This window comes from Musca autumnalis, unplaced genomic scaffold (assembly GCF_047663935.1).
Source record: "Musca autumnalis isolate F117 unplaced genomic scaffold, ASM4766393v1 scaffold_1, whole genome shotgun sequence".
In the NCBI taxonomy this organism is placed as follows: domain Eukaryota; kingdom Metazoa; phylum Arthropoda; class Insecta; order Diptera; family Muscidae; genus Musca; species Musca autumnalis.
In genome coordinates, this window is record NW_027411644.1 from 19476090 (window position 1) to 19496301 (window position 20212).

At 33.4% G+C, this 20212-nt stretch overlaps 1 protein-coding gene across 1 annotated transcript; it reads left to right on the forward strand.

The window, feature by feature from the left end:
* The first annotated feature begins 3092 nt into the window (after window positions 1-3092).
* On the forward strand, window positions 3093-6587 carry Mdh2 (malate dehydrogenase 2). Its single transcript, XM_073969063.1, has 5 exons — window positions 3093-3370; window positions 3470-3633; window positions 3899-4106; window positions 5604-5800; window positions 5862-6587. The coding sequence occupies exons 2-5, from the start codon at window positions 3568-3570 to the stop codon at window positions 6399-6401; spliced, it is 1011 nt and encodes a 336-aa protein (XP_073825164.1). The 5' UTR covers window positions 3093-3370; window positions 3470-3567; the 3' UTR covers window positions 6402-6587.
* Window positions 6588-20212: the final 13625 nt, after the last annotated feature.

Here is a 20212-nt window from a genome sequence, read left to right on the forward strand (position 1 = left end):
CAGAAATCAAAAAGGAAAAAAAAAAACAATTGCTTTTATTTAAGAAAAATACATTTTACTTTTTTGAAAAATTTGTACGTGTAACTACCAGCTTACTTTCTTACATCCACAAAACCGAAAAGCATCGAATTTCTATTAATTTCAGTGAATTTTAGGTTAGGGGTTTTTAATCCGATAATATCGATAGACAAAACCATCTATCGATATTGTTTTTTAAAAAAATAATCCATGTTATCGATAGTGCCATCGATTTTTTGCCAGCTCTATCTTGTTGTCCAAATCCAATATTAGCTTCGTACTTTATAATAGTAAAACTCGTAAAAGAGAGAACTGTAAAAATATTTGCTTTGTTCCAGAACTAAAAAAAATTTTACAATTTTTACCACTTTTACACGAAAACGCGTAAAAAAAATAGTAACATGGATGCCGGCGTCTGATTGGCTGATACGCTGACTTTGACATTTGTTCCAGTTTTTTTTACGTATTTTCCATTTTTCCGTTCCCGAACTATTTTAAAAAAACTTGTGTGTGAGAACAAATTGTTTGCAGTTCTCTCTTTTACGAGTATTACAATTAAAAAGTACAGGAACGAAGCTATTGTTCTCAGACAAAAGTTGTTTGAAATAGTTTGGGAACGAAAAAATGGAAAATAAGTAAAAAATGTCAAAGTCGGCGTACCAGCCAATCAGACGCCGGCAACCATGTTACTATTTTTTACACGCTCAATTTTGTCGATTAAAAATTTTTTAGCCCTGTTCCAGAACTAAAAAGTTTTTACAATTTTTACCACTTTTACACATTTTGCGTTCCCGTACACAAAATTTATATGAAAATCGTTTACGACTTTTACAAATTTTACGACTTTTACCACTTTATAAAGTACGGGAACAGGCCATTTAAGTGCTGTTTTACATTTAAACGATTTCTCTTACTCTTATGTTACACGCTAAAACTTTCATACAAAACTTTCCCATTATTTTGGCGTTCATAGATCGAGTTCCATACAAAAGTAATTTTATGAAATTACTGTAATGGGGAACTCGACCTAAGAAAGCCAAAATAATGGGAAAGTTTCGTATGAAAGTTTCAGCGTGTAACATAAGAGTTACGATTTTTTGTCTCCTCTTTGTGGTGGTTATTCTTGTTAAGCAGAGTTGCAAAACATAGTAAGAGAAATTGAAACAGAATTTAAGTTTTGCAATGAATTTGTGCATAAAAAATTATTTAACGTATAAAATGATTATTTTTTATGAGTTTTTTTTTTAACATTTTTATGAAATATTTTTTAAAAAAATACCTTCTTTTGACATAAACAATTTTTAACAAAATGTACACTTGGTACAATGTTACAAAAAAATGCAACCCTGTGTGTGAAATTTACGAAGATGAGCAAAGAGGAGACAAAAAATCGTAAGACAAATCGTTTAAATGTAAAATAGCACTAAGCTGAAAACACATCCAACGTTTGGGTAAAGTTTTGTGTCGTTTTGGCCGATTCTACACTGCTGGACATGATGCCGAAAAATTCAAATAATTTATATACTTCTTAGTCGATGGTCAGACTAGCACGATTTCAACATGGCGACGTCAAGTTTATAGGCGAGGGGTATGAAGTAGTGAAACCCATGTACATGGTTTTCTGTGTTTGTTGTGTTGCCTCTTCTTGTTCTTCGTTGCAAGATTTGTTCTTCAATTTTCTTTCATTTTTATTTTCTCAAGCAAACGTTAACAGCAAAACAAACATATGGCCTGTTCCCGTACTTTATAAAGTGATAAAAGTCGTAAAAGTTGTAAAAGTCGTAAGTGATTTTCATATAAATTTTGTGTACGGGAACGCAAAATGTGTAAAAGTGGTAAAAATTGTAAAAACTTTTTAGTTCTGGAACAGAGCTATAAATATATTTAATAAAAACATTTAATTACTGAAATAGTGAAAATTTAACTATTAATATTAATTTAATTATTAATGTTAATTATTTTGTGTTGTTTTTTGGTTTATTTATGTCTTTTTTGTTTTCATTGGTATGAGAAACACAACAAACGCGAATGGTAAAATAAAGAGGACACGCAAAGATCTTAAATTTCACGTTAACGTGTGTGGACATTAACGAAATTTGAAAAGAAACTTTAACGAAATTGGTTTCATGAAACCTTGCTAGTCTGACCAACGACTTATAAGCTTTCCATTTTGAAATGACGTGTATCTTCTTTAAAATTCCGTCATTCTACTGATATTCGTCGCTAATGCTAAGTTTACATTTACGAAATATACTCGATTTCAACTGCAATTCCATAGCTCAAACGTCAAATGAAATCTCATATGGATTTCATTTGACGTTTAATCTATGGATTTGACAGTTAAAATCGAGTGGATTTCGTAAATGTAAACCAAGCATAACATTTTTGTATCGATAACATCGTTACAGAATAGCACTTTCGGTATTTCAACAGAACATTTTTCGTTAATTAACGATATCGGTTCGGTAGAAAAAAAGTTACAGAATCCCACTACAGAGGTGCACACGAAGAGAATGCTATTCTGGGTGATTGCATGGGAAAGAGAAACCAATTTTTCTAAGAGTAATAAAAATATATTAAGTAATGATTTTTCGTTATTAAATCAATACGGAAAAGTTCAAAAAGGTAATTTAAATAAAGAACTTTGTGTTAAAATTTGTAATTTTAATTAAAACAACAATTTTAACAAATTTAAATGCAAATAATATATACATCCGCACGCTACGACTAAACAACTGAGCGTAAACCTGCGTTTACAAATGACAGGACAGTTGAGTTCATGTATTGAATATCAAAAACCCAAAACTTGCCTGTGTGACGTAGGCATCTAGACAACTGCAAAAACAGTTGTATAATTATGAATGAAAATCATCGATTTCTTTTCGTTATCCGTCCATTTATTTTGTTTTTGTACATATTCTTTTGTTTTCAGCACATTTGAATTATCATCACACTTCTTTTTCACAAAAATGTCAAAAATTAAATTGTTAACCCGACTGTCTTTGAAAAAATGATGGACAGCTGGGAGACAAACGACAAATGTATGTATGTTGAACCGTTTACTTTCCATTCATGCTTTGCAGTTTTTTATTCTAAAAAACATTTACTACATTTTTAAATTTTGTATTTTGTCTGTCATAATTAATTTATTTCGATAAATGCTCTCATGTGTTAGAGATGGGACATATTTTATGGTTGTTCGGAGAGTATTTCTACTTGAACAACGTAGAAAAATCGTCGTTCGTTTTCAGAATTTTGTACGGGGAATCAAGTAATTTATTCGTATTTGAGGGTTGAACAACGAATAGAGAACGAAAGACGTACCGCAAAAACGGGCTATTGCTTGATATAAGTGAGTACTAATTTCTGTACGATTTCACAAAACATACCATCTCTATTGCCAACATTTTAACGCCGTTCGTTAACAATTTTATTTTTTGCAAATATCAAGACATTGGGAAGTGTAGAACGGGCAGTCAAGTTCAGGCAGACGTTGGAATTTATTTGCAGCACAGCAGCGGGAGTTTCATTCTAATAGAAAAAATCAAAATGTTGAAGCAAGCTACCAAACAATTGGCTATCCAATCCATGAGGAGTTTCTCCACCTCCAGACAGGTGAGAAAAAATAATTGCAAATAAAAACAAAATAGCAATACAAATGCGTGTGTTTTCTGGCGGATTCACATGTCGGGAGTGATAAGGGGGGATTATTTGATATTAAGATGACATTGCGGGCGTCCGTTCAGCTGCTATATTGTAATACAATGTGATGCATGTTTACGTAATGTTAATGAATGCAAAAACGAAATCTGGAAAAAATTTGTTTCATTGTAATTTTATGCTAAATGGAAAGTAATGTGTAATTTTTCTTTATCCGCAGAACAACTACAAGGTTACTGTCTGTGGTGCCTCTGGTGGTATTGGTCAACCTTTGTCATTGCTTTTGAAGCAAAATCCCTTGGTTACATCCTTGGCCTTGTACGATATTGTACACACTCCCGGTGTTGCTGCTGATTTGTCCCACATCGATACCAAGAGCAGCACTCATGGCTATATGGGAGCTGAACAATTGGGTGATGCCTTGAAGGGTAAGTGAAATTTCTTTTAGATTTTGCCATATGTGCTTCTGTGCGTTTTACAACTAAATAATAGTTTCTGTTTATTTTTGCATAGAAATAGAACAATGTATAGTTGTTTCATTGGTGGTAGCAGGTTGTGAGATGTTTGAGGTTATGGCTTAGTAAAATATTCTGTTTAAAATTTATAAAAATGTTATTACGTGTGGCCTAAACGCGATAGTAACCATTGATGACGTTGTTTTGTATAAAGAAAATAAGCAATTGTTATTGTAGCAATATTCTGCAGATAGATTTGCTGTAAATTTTACAAAAAAAAACTTGACCTATTGGTTTAGTTGTTAGCACTTTTTATTAGTGAGGGCAGAACGGTGATGTGACGTATTGTTTGTGCATATAATGATTGGGCTATCTTATCTTAAAATCAAATAACTTTTGCCCTACTCCTAATCCAAAAGATTGTTATAAGACTTACTAATTTTGCAAATTCCATATGGAACCTTGAACCTTCTAGAACAGTAGGTGTACAATCTTTGGTTTTGAATTCTAATAACAATTCATAATCCGCTAATTAAGATAAATAATGTCGAATTTGTTTGCTCTTATATGACACCCGCCTGAGTTTAATTGGGTGATCATGAAAATCTGATTATGATATTGATAAATTATGGAAATCACGTGGATATTTGAAATATAAAAACAGACTTACCAAATAATCATAGTTATAATAAAAATAATCTAAACATTATCTATTGTTGTCATAGGGTCATAAGGTATGAAAATCCTGGATGGCACAAAAGAGAGATTTCCTACATATCAAATATTGTTGATGATTTTGTTAGTTTAATGATAGGGGCTTTTATATAGTCCAAGTCCGAATATACCATGACACCGATTGTATATAATAGTTTTAGGTGACAAAATGATTCTGAAATACATCCATTGAGCTGTGGCATAAAAGGTTATTTAAGAATTTAATTATTTCTGAATGAGTCAGGCATCAAAGTTATGAACTAAAATATTTATCTCTAATTTGCAAATTATTTGTTATTTAATAACTAAAATCAATAATAAATATTTAAATGAACGTTTTCGCATTGAATTTCATTCACCTCATAATCTCAACAATCAAGTTGTTTACGACGTTTTTTTTTTTAATTTTGCATCGTAACATGAGGCCAAACTCCTGTTAATGTTAATTATAATCTCAATGCATTGTTGAATTGAGATTTGTGTTGTTTTTCACAATTGAAAAAGTTTAAAGATTATCAATAGATGAACAAGCATAACAATCTTCATGCATGCATGAGTAAAAGTGAGATAAATTGAAATGTTGTAGAGTGAATGGCCAGTTCTAAAGTTGCTTTTGTTGTAGCAGATAAGATAAATATGGCACATGGATAGGAGATATCATACAGAAGCAGTTTCCTTATCAAAAAATCGTTTTTATGTAATAAATGTTAGCATATCCAGTTTCACTAAACATTTGTTGCTATATTTTATATTTAGGTGCTGATGTTGTTGTCATTCCTGCCGGTGTTCCACGTAAACCTGGCATGACCCGTGATGATCTTTTCAACGTTAATGCTGGTATTATTAAGGATATTGCTTCCAAAATTGCCACACAATGCCCAAAGGCCATGGTTGCCATCATCACCAATCCCGTCAACACTTGCGTGCCAATTGCTGCCGAAGTCTTGAAGAAGGTAAGAAAACTTCTATATACTATATAAACTATATTTTATAAATTGATTTCTTTAATCTTAGGCTGGTGTCTACGATCCCAAACGCTTGTTCGGTGTCTCCACTTTGGATGTTGTTCGCGCCCGTGCCTTCATTGGTGAAGCCTTGGGTGTTGATCCCCAAAATGTCAACATCCCCGTCATTGGTGGTCACTCCGGTGTCACCATCATGCCCATTTTGTCTCAGTGCCAACCCGCCTTCAAGGGCAGCCAAGACACCATCGACAAATTGACCAAACGTATCCAAGAAGCCGGTACTGAGGTAGTCAAGGCTAAGGCTGGCGCTGGTTCTGCCACTTTGTCCATGGCCTATGCTGGTGCCCGTTTCGCTGGTTCCTTGCTCAAGGGTTTGGATGGTCAAAAGAATGTTGTTGAATGCTCCTATGTCCAATCCACTGTCACAGAAGCCACCTTCTTTGCCACTCCCTTGGTTTTGGGCAAGAATGGTATTCAAGAAAACTTGGGCTTGCCCAAATTGAACGATTACGAAAAGAAACTTTTGGAAGCTGCCATTCCTGAACTTAAGAAGAACATCCAAAAGGGCGTTGATTTTGCTAATGCCTAAATTTAGACATGCCTAGCATTTTGCATTAACAAAACGCGTTTATCTATCACCACCTCCCTCATCATACACATGTGTCTATTGGCAGGAAAAGTGTTTGTAGACATTAGAATAATTTATATAAATTTCTATTATAGACAAAATACAACAACAACAACAACAATGGCATAATAATACATACATTAAAAATGAAAATGTTTCCAAAGATATTATCTCAATAATAGAATAATATTCGAAATAAAAAAACAAAATCATACAAACAAACCTAGAGAAATTGATCATCTGGTATAAAAAAAATTAAATGGAATTGTGTTGTTTTATTTTTAAACAATATTTTTGGGGTTGGCATCATCGTCATATTATACATATACTGTCTTTTTTGGATGATTCCAAAAATCATAGAAAATCAGCGTTATTCTTCTCTTCGGACGATCATTCAATCCACGTTATTTTCCTCTTTGGATATTTCTATAAAATTAGCATTTTTAGGTCCTCTTTGGATATTTCCACAAATCTTTGAAAAATCTAAATTTTTGTTCCTGTTCCAAAAATCTATGAAGAATCCACGTGTTTGTCCTCTTCCGAGTCTCCTAAAAAAAACCTCTTAAAATCCAACATTTTGGCCTTATTTGATGCTCCTAGAAAACATACGTTTATTGTCTCTTGGGAACCTCCAAAATATCTTTTCAAAATCTTCGTTTTAATTAATCACATTTTACAGAAATGTTTGGTTGTTTCTGATGATTTCTTCCATTTAGTTGAAGCTTTTTAAACATACGAGAAGTAGATGAGCTTTTAGTGAGTGCAACCACCACACAGAAATATTTGTCATACAGTTACAGCTGATGTCGCTAGATGTCGTTTATGGTACGTTTATATAGGTATAACCGGATTTAGCAAACCCACTGGGTTTCAAATCTCAATTCCATTGCTTATACGTCATATAAATACTCGTAAAGAAGGTTAACCCGGCAGAAAGCTATAATATAAATAGGCCATTACTTACGGAAGATGTGATGCGAAAGAAATGTATAATTAGGTCTGTCTGGTTACCCTAAAATTTGTAACAATTTGTACCAATTGTTGCTGGAAGTCGTCTGTTAACACAAAAAACCAGCAAAAGAGACCGATTCGAGAGAGACATTTTGACAGTTCTTTCACTGAGAGTTTGCAAATTCTTGCTGGACAAATTTCTTCTAGCAAACATTTGCAACTCTTCTTCTTCCTGAAAACAATCAATCATCTGTTTTTAATTTTTTGTTGATTTATAGCTTCGTTCCAGTACTTTTTTAATGGTAAAATGTTCAAAAGAGAAAACTGTCAAAAATGAGTTCAACGCACACATTTTTCCAAAATGTACGGGAACGTAAAAATGGCAAAAACGTCAAAAAATCTGGAACAAATGTCAAAGTCGGCGTGTCAGCGAATCGGAAGTCGGCAAACATGTTGCACATTTTTGCTCGCTCAAATTTGTCGTGTAAAAAGTTTCTAAAGCAATGGTGAGCAAAATAGGAAAAGAGAATATTTAAGGTAGAATTTTTATTCAATTTTTCTTGTTGTTTCATTACATATTTCAACATTTTTAAGCACTAATGTTGTCTAAAATCGTTGTACAAATGAATTATTAAAGAAAAATTAAAAAAAAAAAATACTTAAACGCCCAAGAGTTGTAGAATTAATTAAATTAAGAGTATTTTAGAGCATCCACCAGTGGATGGCCGTGCACACGGCTGTTCTAAAGAGAAAGCCATTCAGCGCCATTTTTGTTCAAAGAGAAGTGAACATTTTGCAACTTTTTTAGTGTATGGGAACGCATTTCGGGGAAAAATGTTCAAAATGTGTAAAAACTTTTTAGTTCTGGAACGAAGCTTATGTTTGTGAAAATGAAAAACAATTTTATTGTGGAATTAGCAAAGCCTAATTGTATTGTGTTTTAAAGAACAAATTTGCAAAGTGGAAAAATCATTTTGCAGTTCATTTTCTTTTTTATTTTTAATAAAATACAACATGTTTGCTTCCTTTGGTTTCTTTATTGGCGGTAAAATTGTTCTGTTTTGGCAAGTCAGCTGATTGCTTGCTGGTTTTTGCTGGGAAGGTGTCTGTTTACTTTTTACAATTTTCTAGCAAAAGAGAATTAAAACCCTTTATGGCCCCGGCACATACGGTACGTTGTGCGTTGCGTCACGCGTTAAAAACAACAACCACATGAAAAAATGTAAGTGGTGCCAAGTTTGTTCTTGAAGTTTTCATGTGGTTGTTGTAACGCGACGCACAACGTACCGTATGTGCCGGGGCCATTACTCTCTGAGAAAGTTCTTGCTGGGAAAGTAACCAGACAGACTTATTGATCTTTATTTTACTGTTCTGAATGGTAAAAGTTTCGTAGTAATGCATTGAACGACTCACTGTCATTTGGTGTACCGTGGCGTTTACAGACAATTTTGTATTTTTACTATTGTCTGCCCAAAACTGTCCTTTGTAAACGCCATTTTAGGAAAAGCTTTTCCAGTAGAAAGTAGCAGAATTTGAAGATTCTTGCACGTAAAGGAAGTTAATAAAAAAAATTCTTGGATCAAATTTTTGAATTTAAAAATTCGGCCAAAATATAGCCATTTCATTCGTTATTTTTGCCAACACACACACACACATTTTTTAGCCATTCTTTTACTGCCTTTTTTTCCTAATTAATAATTTCACGAATTGGATTTTTCTCTGATTGACAAATGTAAACAATAAAATTAAATTGTGAAAAATGCCGGCCGGCTTTTTTAAATTTGTTTTAATGAATGTAAATTTAATTTTTTTGATGCAAACAATTTATTCTCTAGACAGAATCATCATTGTTCGTGGTGGTTCCGCGGTGACTTAAAGTGAGTAATGAATGGTGTAGTATTCAATATAATCAACATATCATAATCAACTTCAATAATCATAAACTAACCAAACAACTACTCTGGCTCTGACCGACCAACCGATGAAGCATTCCATTCACTCATTCATTAATGATGGTCAGTCAGTCGGACAAATAACACAACAGACTTTAGTCCAGACCAATGTCTGTCGTAAACCAATCGCGGGCAGATCATACCAAACGGCCTTGCACAATTTCATTTAATTACCGGCAATTGAAATCGAAAGAAAGCAAAACAAATCAAAAGTAAATTTCTTAATTGCTTGTTTATAATTCGTCTCCCTTGCTCGCAGAACGAAATTTAATTATTGAAAGGCGATTTGATTTAACAATATAATATAATAATGATAATAAATGATTTGTTGGGGGTGTTTGTCTCAACAATTATTTTTTTTTTATCATTGATAAGATATATTGGATTGATATAAACATGGGTGACATAGGGAATAATAGATACCAAGGAACAGTTCTGATTGGTGTTAACATGGAAAGCTCCATGATTTATATTGACTCGTCTTTCATCACATCGCAGAAAAGCTCGTCATCACTTTTCATATCAAATTGTAAGTTAAAACAAATATAGTATCATGGTTATCATATACCATCGAGAACATTAAATCTCTGTTCCTTTACGTGCAAGAATCGTCAAATTTTACCACTTTTTAGTCGAAAAGTGTGAGAAGTTTGAAAAATTTTTTTCGGCCCAAAATTGACCTAAAAACGGCCCAAAACGACCTAAAACGGCCCAACATTAAAAATTAAAACAAAAATATATATTTCTCATACATAGATACCTTTCATTAGTCCCAATTTACATTGGGCGAGTTTACTTGCGGCAATTGTCATTTTGTAGGAGAGAGAGGTGAGGCATATGGTAACCCTTTGCCTCTCAGCACCCTCTCTCACCTACAAACTGACAATTGCCGCAAGTAAACTCGCCCAATGTAAATTGGGACTTACTTTTAGAAAAATTGAAAAAAATATTGTCTATTTTTACGTAAAGGCAGTTGGCCTGTTCCCGTACTTTATAAAGTGGTAAAAGTCGTAAAAGTTGTAAAAGTCGTAAACGATTTTCATATAAATTTTGTGTACGGGAACGCAAAATGTGTAAAAGTGGTAAAAATTGTAAAAACTTTTTAGTTCTGGAACAGAGCTAGTATGTCGCAAAAAAATGTCTGAGATATAATAGCTCTGTTCCTTTACGTTCAAGAATCTTAAAGTTTTACCACTTTTTACTAGAAAAGCGTTCATTTACTTCAGACACCATACAATTCATATGGGAGCAGTTTGCAACTTTTGCTACTTTTGCCGGTTTTACCATTTACCAAAGTAAAGGAACAGACCAAATATGTGTGTTCGTTTACTCAAAATTTGTACGAATTGTTACTGGATGTTGTTCGTTTACTCTACAGTACAATGCAAATGACTTTAGGCGATTACAAGAAGTTACTGGACTTGTACAAATTTGTACAAATTATTGAGTAAACGAACACACCTAATGATTGGAAGGCAACAATTTATTGTGATTTGAATGTAGCATGTAAACTTTAAGTGCGTGCTTCTCGAAACGCCGTTTTTGAAGTCGGTGCCATCGATAGCTCTAAAACGAATTGACCAATCTTCATATGACCTTATTATATTATTCATGTGAGCTTATTAAATACATAAAACGCTTGTCTTTAAGCGAGACAGATTAAAAAAATTATTTTGCCCAATTTTTTGACAAAAAAAGTCAATTTTTTCGTTAAAATCGAAATTTTGACTCAAAATTTTTTTAAAAATATTTTTGTAATTCTGCAAAGACGTAGAACTGTGAAGACTGGAAAAGATGCATAATGCACAAATGTTTATAAAACAAAGTATATAAACATTGTACCAACAACAGGGGTATGTTAATGATAAAAACCTCATTAAAGCGAAATTCGGCTTATACAAATTGTAGGAAAGCAAAAAGTTGTACTCAGGATTGTATTCCATAGCAGTTTCCAGTTCATAGAATATGAACTTGGCTGTTTAAAACGCCTGAAATGGTTAACTACTTAACATAATGTTGTTATTATATCGTAACAACAGAGCTTAAATCCATCTATTGACAAATGTTAACAATTGAGTTTTCCAATTGTTATGTATTTAAATCTTTGAATTCTGTTTTATTAGGTTCCTAAAACGCTTACAAAAATATACTATGATCGGCCCATCCGTTTTCGAGCTATCGTTGGCACCGCAAAACGCTTTTACAAAAAGATGGTTTCGCAGATAGCCATTTACCTCAAGAATATGCACTATTTTTCAACAACAAAAATTCCAAAGGTATTATAAGATGTGCTCTTTGAGATGAAAGAAAGTACAGTTTCATCGAGTCTTAGCAAATTCCAATATGTTACTATTAATTCGGGGTCACATTCTACAAGTCTGGGAAAATGTAATACCTGGTTCATAATAAGCAAAACTTCGTTTGAGGTTAGCTTATATGGAGTTATTGTATTAAGTAGTTTAAGGGTAATGACCTCCTTTCTTTTAATATTGGATGGATTTGAAAACGCAAAAAAAAAAACAATTTGGATGCATTAAAAGTGTAATTTTCACACTAAACGTTAATACAAAGAAGGTCCTCCTTAAATTTTAATCATTACTTTCAACTTTATACTATGTTTACATTTACGAAATCCACTCGATTTCATCTGTCAATTCCATTGTGTATACGTCAAATGAAAACTCATCTGAAATCGACTGGATTTCATTTGACGTTTGAGCAATGGAATTGACAGTTGAAATCAACTGGATTTCGTAAATGTAAACATAGTATTAAGTTAACTGAAACGCTATAAATCTGTACGCAAATCCAAAAAGTAAGAGTGCATAATTGTAATTGTCCGCTTTTGTGCCTACAAATATTTATGAACTTTCGAGCTGGTACGATTTATTTTTGTAGTCAATGTCAATATATTGATGCTCTTTTTTAATTTTTTATTTGTTTTCTTTTATAAAAAAAAGACAATTTGAGTTGACACTCGGATATAAATAAGATAAACCTGAACTATCTGCTTGAAATTCATTCTTAAGGTTGTTAATTATAGGTAAAATATATGCCACAAATAGAAAAAAAACTTCTTGCTTGGCATGATTCCGTTGCCACCAAATTATTATGATCTTTTTTATTTATGATACAATGCATGAATCTTTACCAAATACCTAAGTATCATGAAAAATATATTTCAAAACCCGAGTAACTAAAAGTTAAAAGTGGCCATTAAACTACTAGGTCTCCCTAGTTAAGTTTTAATGTGAAAATTATATTTTTAATGCCACCAAATTGCTTTTTTTACGTTTTCAAATCCATCCAATAGTAAAAGTCAGAGATCATCAATGAGTTACTTGCCCTCGTAAGCCAATTGAGCACGCACAAGTTTGTTGGGCCTTTTGCTTTTTTAACGCATGTGTTTTCTTGCACTCGGTATTTTTTCCACCATTTGAGCCAATCGCGTGCAAACAACTTCTGTCCAGAATTTTATGAAAGTAGAGGACCAATAGGCCAAAACCGTATTTGGGTTTTGTTTTCTTAGATCGGATTCGGTTTTTATGGCTTCATCTAAGCATGGTTAAAGATCGAATTTTTAAAACAAATCGGGGCTGTATCTCTGAAACCAATACGAATCTTGTTTTGACATATGCAGCAAACTTGTAGATAAGAGCAAGAACAAAATATTTTGAGGAATAGTGAACTCGAAAAACTGCATTTATTGCCTCAAATTTTATAATATATCTAAAAATTCTATAATTTGTGTATATTTCGCAGCGTATCTCCAAAATGTTAAATTCTTCTTAATGTTACCTTTGGGAAAATATTCTCTGGAATGTAATACGCAACTCTTCAGAACATTATATTGTTGTAAAATGCCTCTATCGCCTTGTTTATAGCAAATTTTTTAACAACAATTTGGTAAATATTTCAATAATTCATTGAAATCCCCAACATGAGAATAAACAGCCTGTGTGAACATTGTTTGAAATAAGTTTTGTAAAAGGTATGTTATGAAATACCCCTTAAACAATGCGAAATAACCATTTTAGAGTTTCAGAATGTTCTGAAGAATTGATGGTCACATTATTTGGAAAATTTTTAGAATGGTTACTTGTTTCAACTTCCAACAGTTTAGTTGTTACTGACCAGAATTTCAGAAATTATGTAAACTTTTCTATATTTTAACGAATTTGATGCGCTTCATGCAGCTTTTCCTGGTTCATATGTTTGGCACATAAGTTCTACTACTTTGGGGCCACAATATTGCTGAAGACTGCAAAGCAAAATTCTAATTACTTTCGGAGATAAAGGTCCGATCACAGGAAAAAAGGCTCATTTTAGGTCGGTTTAGATGAGGCCATAAAATCTAAACCCGATCTAAGAACACAAATCCCAACTATGGTTTTTGTAGTCTCAATATGTACTTTCAGAAAATGCCCATTAGAAGTTGTTTGCATTTCCAGTGTTGCACAGTGTATTGTTTAAAAGTATTATCATGAAAACGGCCCAAAATGGATTTGGGCCGCCCATCGGCCCAAAATTAAAAATTATTTTTTATTCGGCCCAAATTTGGGCCGAAATGCCCAAAACGGCAACACTGTGCAGTACTGGAACAGAGCAATTAAGGCCTGCGTACATAAGCTGCCTCGCCTGCTTACCTTGCTTGCTTCTGATAAAAGAATAAAAAAGAAAAGGGCAACCCAGTCCGAAATTTGCTCGGCCTTCTTTATTCTTTTATTTTTATTATGTCAGAAATGAAGCAGGAAAGCAAGGCAATCAGGCAAGGCAGCTTATGTACGCAGGCCTTTAAGTAACTTCTCTTCAGAGAGTAACAGGAATTTTACTCTTTGATACGAAAATAGAGAAAAAAAGTAGAAAGACAGCACTTTAGTAAGATAACAGTTGATATCCAAAACAAAAACATTAACATGAAAGAACATGTGAGCAAAGGCTATAGTCGGGAAGGGGCCGATCATTACGACCTGTAGCGTGATTGCAAAAAATTGATGAATTAGATGCATTACCGACTATTGTGGTATCTTCCTTGTTTGACCACATTCGCCAAGCTACTTTACACCAATGTAAAGGTAATATTTTTTCATCCATTGACAGGCTTTGCCGTTGGAATACCCCTTCTTGAAGCCGATATATTCACAAAGAATAAAACTTTGAATTTGTCTCCACATGAGTTTTCCCCATTCCGACCCCTAAATATTATCCGACTATCACCAAAATCAATAGGCTTCTTCCTCTGTGGGGCCCCCATCTAACCCCAAAATTTCGTACCTATCCGATCAAAATTCCAACCTGTAGCGTGATTACAAAAAATGGTCAAATTGAATATGTTACTGACTTTTGCGATATCCGACTATCACCAAAATCAATAAACTTCTTCCTCCGAGGGAACCGCATCAACTTCCAAAAGATTCGTGACGGTCCGATCAAAATCGCGACCTCTAGAGTGATTACAAAAAAATCGGAAAATAGAATGCATTACCGACTATTGCGATATCTCTGTTGTTTGACCACCCACGACAACCTACTTTACATTGTCGTAAAGGTGATATTTTCTGCTTTCCTTGCCAGGTTTTACTTTTGATATACCTCTTAAATAAAAAGAGATATTGGCATTGAAATAAAACGTTGTTCCTTTCTCCAAATAAGTTTTTGCTCATTCCGTCCCCCGAATATTATCTGGTCATCATCAAAATCAATAGGCTTCTTCCTCTGTGGGATCCCCATTAACTTCCAAAATTTCGTGACGATCCGATCAAAATTGCGACCTGTAGCGCGATTTCGAAAAAATAGAAAAATGGGATGTATTACCGACTATTGCTACATATATCTCCGTTATTTGGCCACCTACACCAACATACTTTGCATCATTGTAAAGAAGGGATATTCTACTTTCATAGTCAGGCTTTGCTTTTGGAAGCTCCCCATCCAAAGCTGTGATATTCGTCATTGTAATTAAAATCGCAAAAATGAAAAGTTGGGTTGTATTAGCGACTATTGCGATATCATCGTTGTTTGACCACATACGACAACCTACTATACATCGTTGTAAAGGTGATATTTTCTACTTTTGCTTTTGATATAATTCTTATAGATGCGGAGATATGCGCTTTGAAATAAAACCTTGACTTTTTCCCCAAATAAGTTTTTTGCCCATTCCAACCCCTAAATATTATCCGATCATCGCCAAAATCAATAGGCTTCCCCTCCGGGACCCACATCAACACCCAAAATTTGGTGACGATCCGATCAAAATTGCGACCTGTAGCGTGATTACAAGGTTTAGATGGACAGACGGACGGACTGACGGACGGACACACATAGCCAGATCGACTCAGCTCGTCGAGACATTAATTTTGGTATATATAAGTATGGGTCTACGACCATTATTTTGAGGCGTTACAAACTTTTTGGCCAAAACCAACTTATAATGCCCTCCCCACATAGTGGTGTAGGGTATAAAAACTAACTCCAAAGCAGTGAAAAAGTTCTTCAATTTTAAGCAAAATAAATAAAAAATAATTAATATATTACTAAAATAATCAATAAATATAGCTGAATTGTAATATTTATAGTATTTTTCCACAGCGCAGCTGACCATTAGCAGATGATTAAAAAACAGCTGATCAAACTTGCAAAATATTGCTGGGAAAAATTCTTTCAGCAACTTTTAGCAATTTCTCAGAAAACAACTGTCAAAATTGTTCTCTCACTTCGCTCTCTTTTACTGAACTTTTGTGTAAAAAGACAGCATTTAGCAACATTTTGTAATAATTATTACAAATTATCACGCAAAAAGGTGGCCCTATGTTCCTCCTAGGAACCTGGATATTAATAATAATAATCACGCAAAAAGATTTATGATTGAAAACAATCTTTTTAAAACGAAATAAACTAAAAATAATAAAATATGTTGTGAATTGTGTTTTAAATCTGAAATATAATGCAATTGTGTGTGTTATATGCAGCTTAAAATAATTTTAAAATTGAACTTGCATTGGCGTGCACACTTTTTCAACACTTTTTCGGCATTTCGATTATATTACATGTAATCCAGGGGTGCTCAGAATAGTTGGTGTATTAGTAGTGGTAAGACACTCTCCCCATTGCTAAGCAATGGCAAATCTGAAATAAAGAGAGAATACGTGTGGTTTGTTTTTACGCTACCGTAAGGAAACGAGCACCAATGATGTAATCAACTGGCACCAATTTACTGGAATGTGTAACTGCAGGGTAAGCTTATAAATAAGGGTTCCGTTTCGATTATTCTATAATTATGACATACGCTTTTAACAACAATTTCTCAAGACTTTTATAAGCTTAAGGCTTATGTTGGTAAGCTTATTATAACATAATTCTCAAGCTTCTTTGTTATGTTGGGATAGCATACAATTCATATGAAAGTATTTCACAACTGTTGTTACTTTTACCAGTTTAGAAAGTAAAGTGACAGTTTATTGCGTTTCTTTCACATTTAAATACACACTCATTAGGTATGTTCAATAACTGTTCGATATCGAACAAATTTTTGGGTTATCGGCAGACCAATTGTGTTCCCATAATTTTTTTAGCCCAAAACCCCAATTAGTGCTTGTTGCGTGTGCGTTATCCTGCAAGAACCTGCAAGAAGCTACTATTTTTTATGTTTTTACAGAAAATTCCAATAAATATCCCCTAAAGAAGTCGGAAATAAACTGACGAAACGTTGGGAAAACAATGAATTTGCATTAGTTTTATTCATTAATGAATCTGAACAAAAAAGCCCATTAAAAATAAATAAACAATGGATTTTATTTTACGCATTAATTGGCAAAAGTTATGAATAAACTACAGGAAATCATTTTTGAGAAAAAATGTCAAAAAGTCATAACTAGACATCGGATTTTGCATATTTGCATATTTTTTAATAATAGAGATACGAAGATTCTGATTGGACCAAAATTCGTTTCAAAGAAATCTAAATTCAATGGCAGGGTCATATTTTGTATTTATTTTGCATATTTGCATATTTTGCATATGCACAAAATATGCAATAAATATGCAAAATATGCAAAAAATATGCAAAATATGCAAAAAATATGCAAAATATGCAAAAAATATGCAAAATATGCAAAAAATATGCAGAATATGCAAAAAATATGCAAAATATGCAAACAGTTTTTGGCCGAAAATCGTCATAAAAGTCGTAAAATTGACAATTAAAGTTAGAAAAAATCACCAAAGTGTCCTAAATTAAAATTGTTGGCCGTTTAACGTCGCTTTTTTAGCAGATTTTTATGCTATTGAGACCCCTTACCACAGTGTGGATATAAAAATATGGTTGTATGTATATTGTAATACCATTTTTTATTATTAACCTATTAAAAAATATAAAATTTGTTAAATTGTAAAATATTTTATTTAAAATTCAATATTTTCTTTGTCTTAATTTGTTGCATTAGTCTGGTTTTAACTCAAAGGGAAAACATCGATGTCAGATTTTTTTATGCGGCACTCCCCTAAAGTGTTTAGTTTGCTTAGATTTTAAGATTGTTAAAGTTTGAGCACAATTGGAATATGTTAACCCATGCCACTGGGTCCTCGTAGTTATGAAAATCTCGACTTTTTGGCTATTTGACGACTTCAGCTACCCATATCTATGAAACGGTTAAATCTATTAGCCCGTGTTATGCATTAAATTAAATGCCATACTATTCTTAATATTTCTTGCCGAACAACAATATACGTAAGTAATACTGAATTCAAGATAATAAAGCCAATGTCCCGAAAACGCCTTAGGGTGAAAATGGAGTCTATTGTGAAAAAACCCATTTTAATGTGTTTAACTTAACTTGCTTTGGAGTCTGTTTAGTTCAAATCTAGTAACTTATTTTCCACACACTTTGCACACTTTTCAGACTTGGATGACAATACATGAATATGAAACCAAAACCAATATGGGTCCATTTTTTCTTAGAGCCCCCATATAGCGGTACCACCCGATTTAAAGTATTTTAAGGATTCTGGTTAAATTGTTAGGTCGAATTGGCTATAACTTGGCATTTGGGGTTCCCAATGGTAGAGAAACTTCCTCACTAAAAATGTTGGCCTCAGGTCAAGGTTTTGGTATTGCCCCTATATAACGGTACAACGCGATTTCAGGTATTTTAAAGTTTTTATCTACATTTTCGGCCTAAATTGGCAATAATTTTGTTATGAGGTTCCCAGTGGTCAAAAAATTAAATGCTGACAAGTTAAAAATAAAAAGTAGTTAAAAAAATAAGTTACAGGGTTTTATTTACAAATGCACTTAAAACTAGAAAATATTTTTAATGATTAAATCTCTCAAATAAAACGCTTGCATTTGAATTAAAAATTGTGGCAATATTAAACGGCCACCAGCGTTTTATTTGAGAGAATCCATCATTAAAAAAAATTATGTTCTAGTTTTAAGTGCTTTTATAAATAAAACATTGTAACTTAATTTTTTAAATTATTTTTTATTTCTTCCCATACTATCAATTTTTGGGAATGAAAACAAATGTCTTTTACATTTTCTTCATATTTACATTTATTTAAGGGGCTGACATAATGTGACTTTGGAGACATTTGGGTAAAGATGACTACTTGGTGATGAACTCGACTCCTTGCTCTGCTATGTCGTTCACAACTTTCAAGTTGTTTAACATACTTTACCCTTCCTGGTAATTGATGTTCTGCGGTCAAGTTACAGGATCTTTTTCAAGAAATTCGGAGTTAATGCTTAATCTCTTGAACAACAAGTAAGTATACCCTGTAATTACGCCTGGTAGACTTTTTCTGGAAATTTCGGCAGTTGTTCTTTTGTTATACCCCGATTACACATAGCCGGATTAACCCAGTGGGTTTGGATTTCAAATGTCAATTCCATAGCGCAAACGTCAAATAAATCCTCTCGAAGTGGGTTAACCCGGCATAAAAACTCTAGTGTAACCGTACTATTAGTTTGGTTTTTTCCATCTTCTTCTGCTTGCTTTGTTAAGATTTTTGTCGCATTTGGCTCTTTACGGTGGTTCGAAACATCAGATCAGGCCAACAAGTTCAGGACTAAGATACCACAGATGATATATCAATTTGTTATTTCCTTTATCTGATATTTGTTTCGTATTTCAATAAATCTTCAATGCGGTTTAGGTCTTTTTTTGGACCTAAAAAATATTTCTGAATTTCGCTTTCTCAATCTACTGTCTCTAATCCATTTCAACCTGATTATGTTTATCCAATCCATCCAATATTATATCTACATAACCATTATCTTGTTCATTATAGGTTTTGTAAAATCAATAACCCACACTCTCATTTATAACACTCAGTCTTTGTCCTTTGATACAAAATAAGAAACGTTCTGGGCGCGTTAAACCGGGCTCGAAAGATGAAAACACAAAGTGCTTCTACGACCTCTTGTTCTTGGGAAGTCACATTCTCCCCTACATCGAACTTGGATTTGTCAATCGCAGACTATTCTTATAGAAATCGCGTGAATATGATTGTTTGATATCCGGATGTGCTGCCAAACTTGCAGTCAAAAATCCCTCTCAACAATACTTCTTATAAATCTGTACGCAGGTACAGAAGCTCTCGACTTAACATCTGCTCAATTCATACACTGCTAAGTCTTGTTTCTCCCCTGAGCTACTGTCAGTTTCAGGAACGCCCAGGAGTTGTTCTTTACCCCCATACCAGATGATACCAGAACAGCAACCCGTTCTTTCTGCACTGGTTTGGGAATACATGTTAATAGTTTTCCATGCCAGTGCACGCAAATAGCCTTGTTTTGGGGTATCTTCCTTGAAGTTGTTGCTAGTATTTTTCACTGTTTATTCTTCGGAATAAACGGATAAAGCTTCT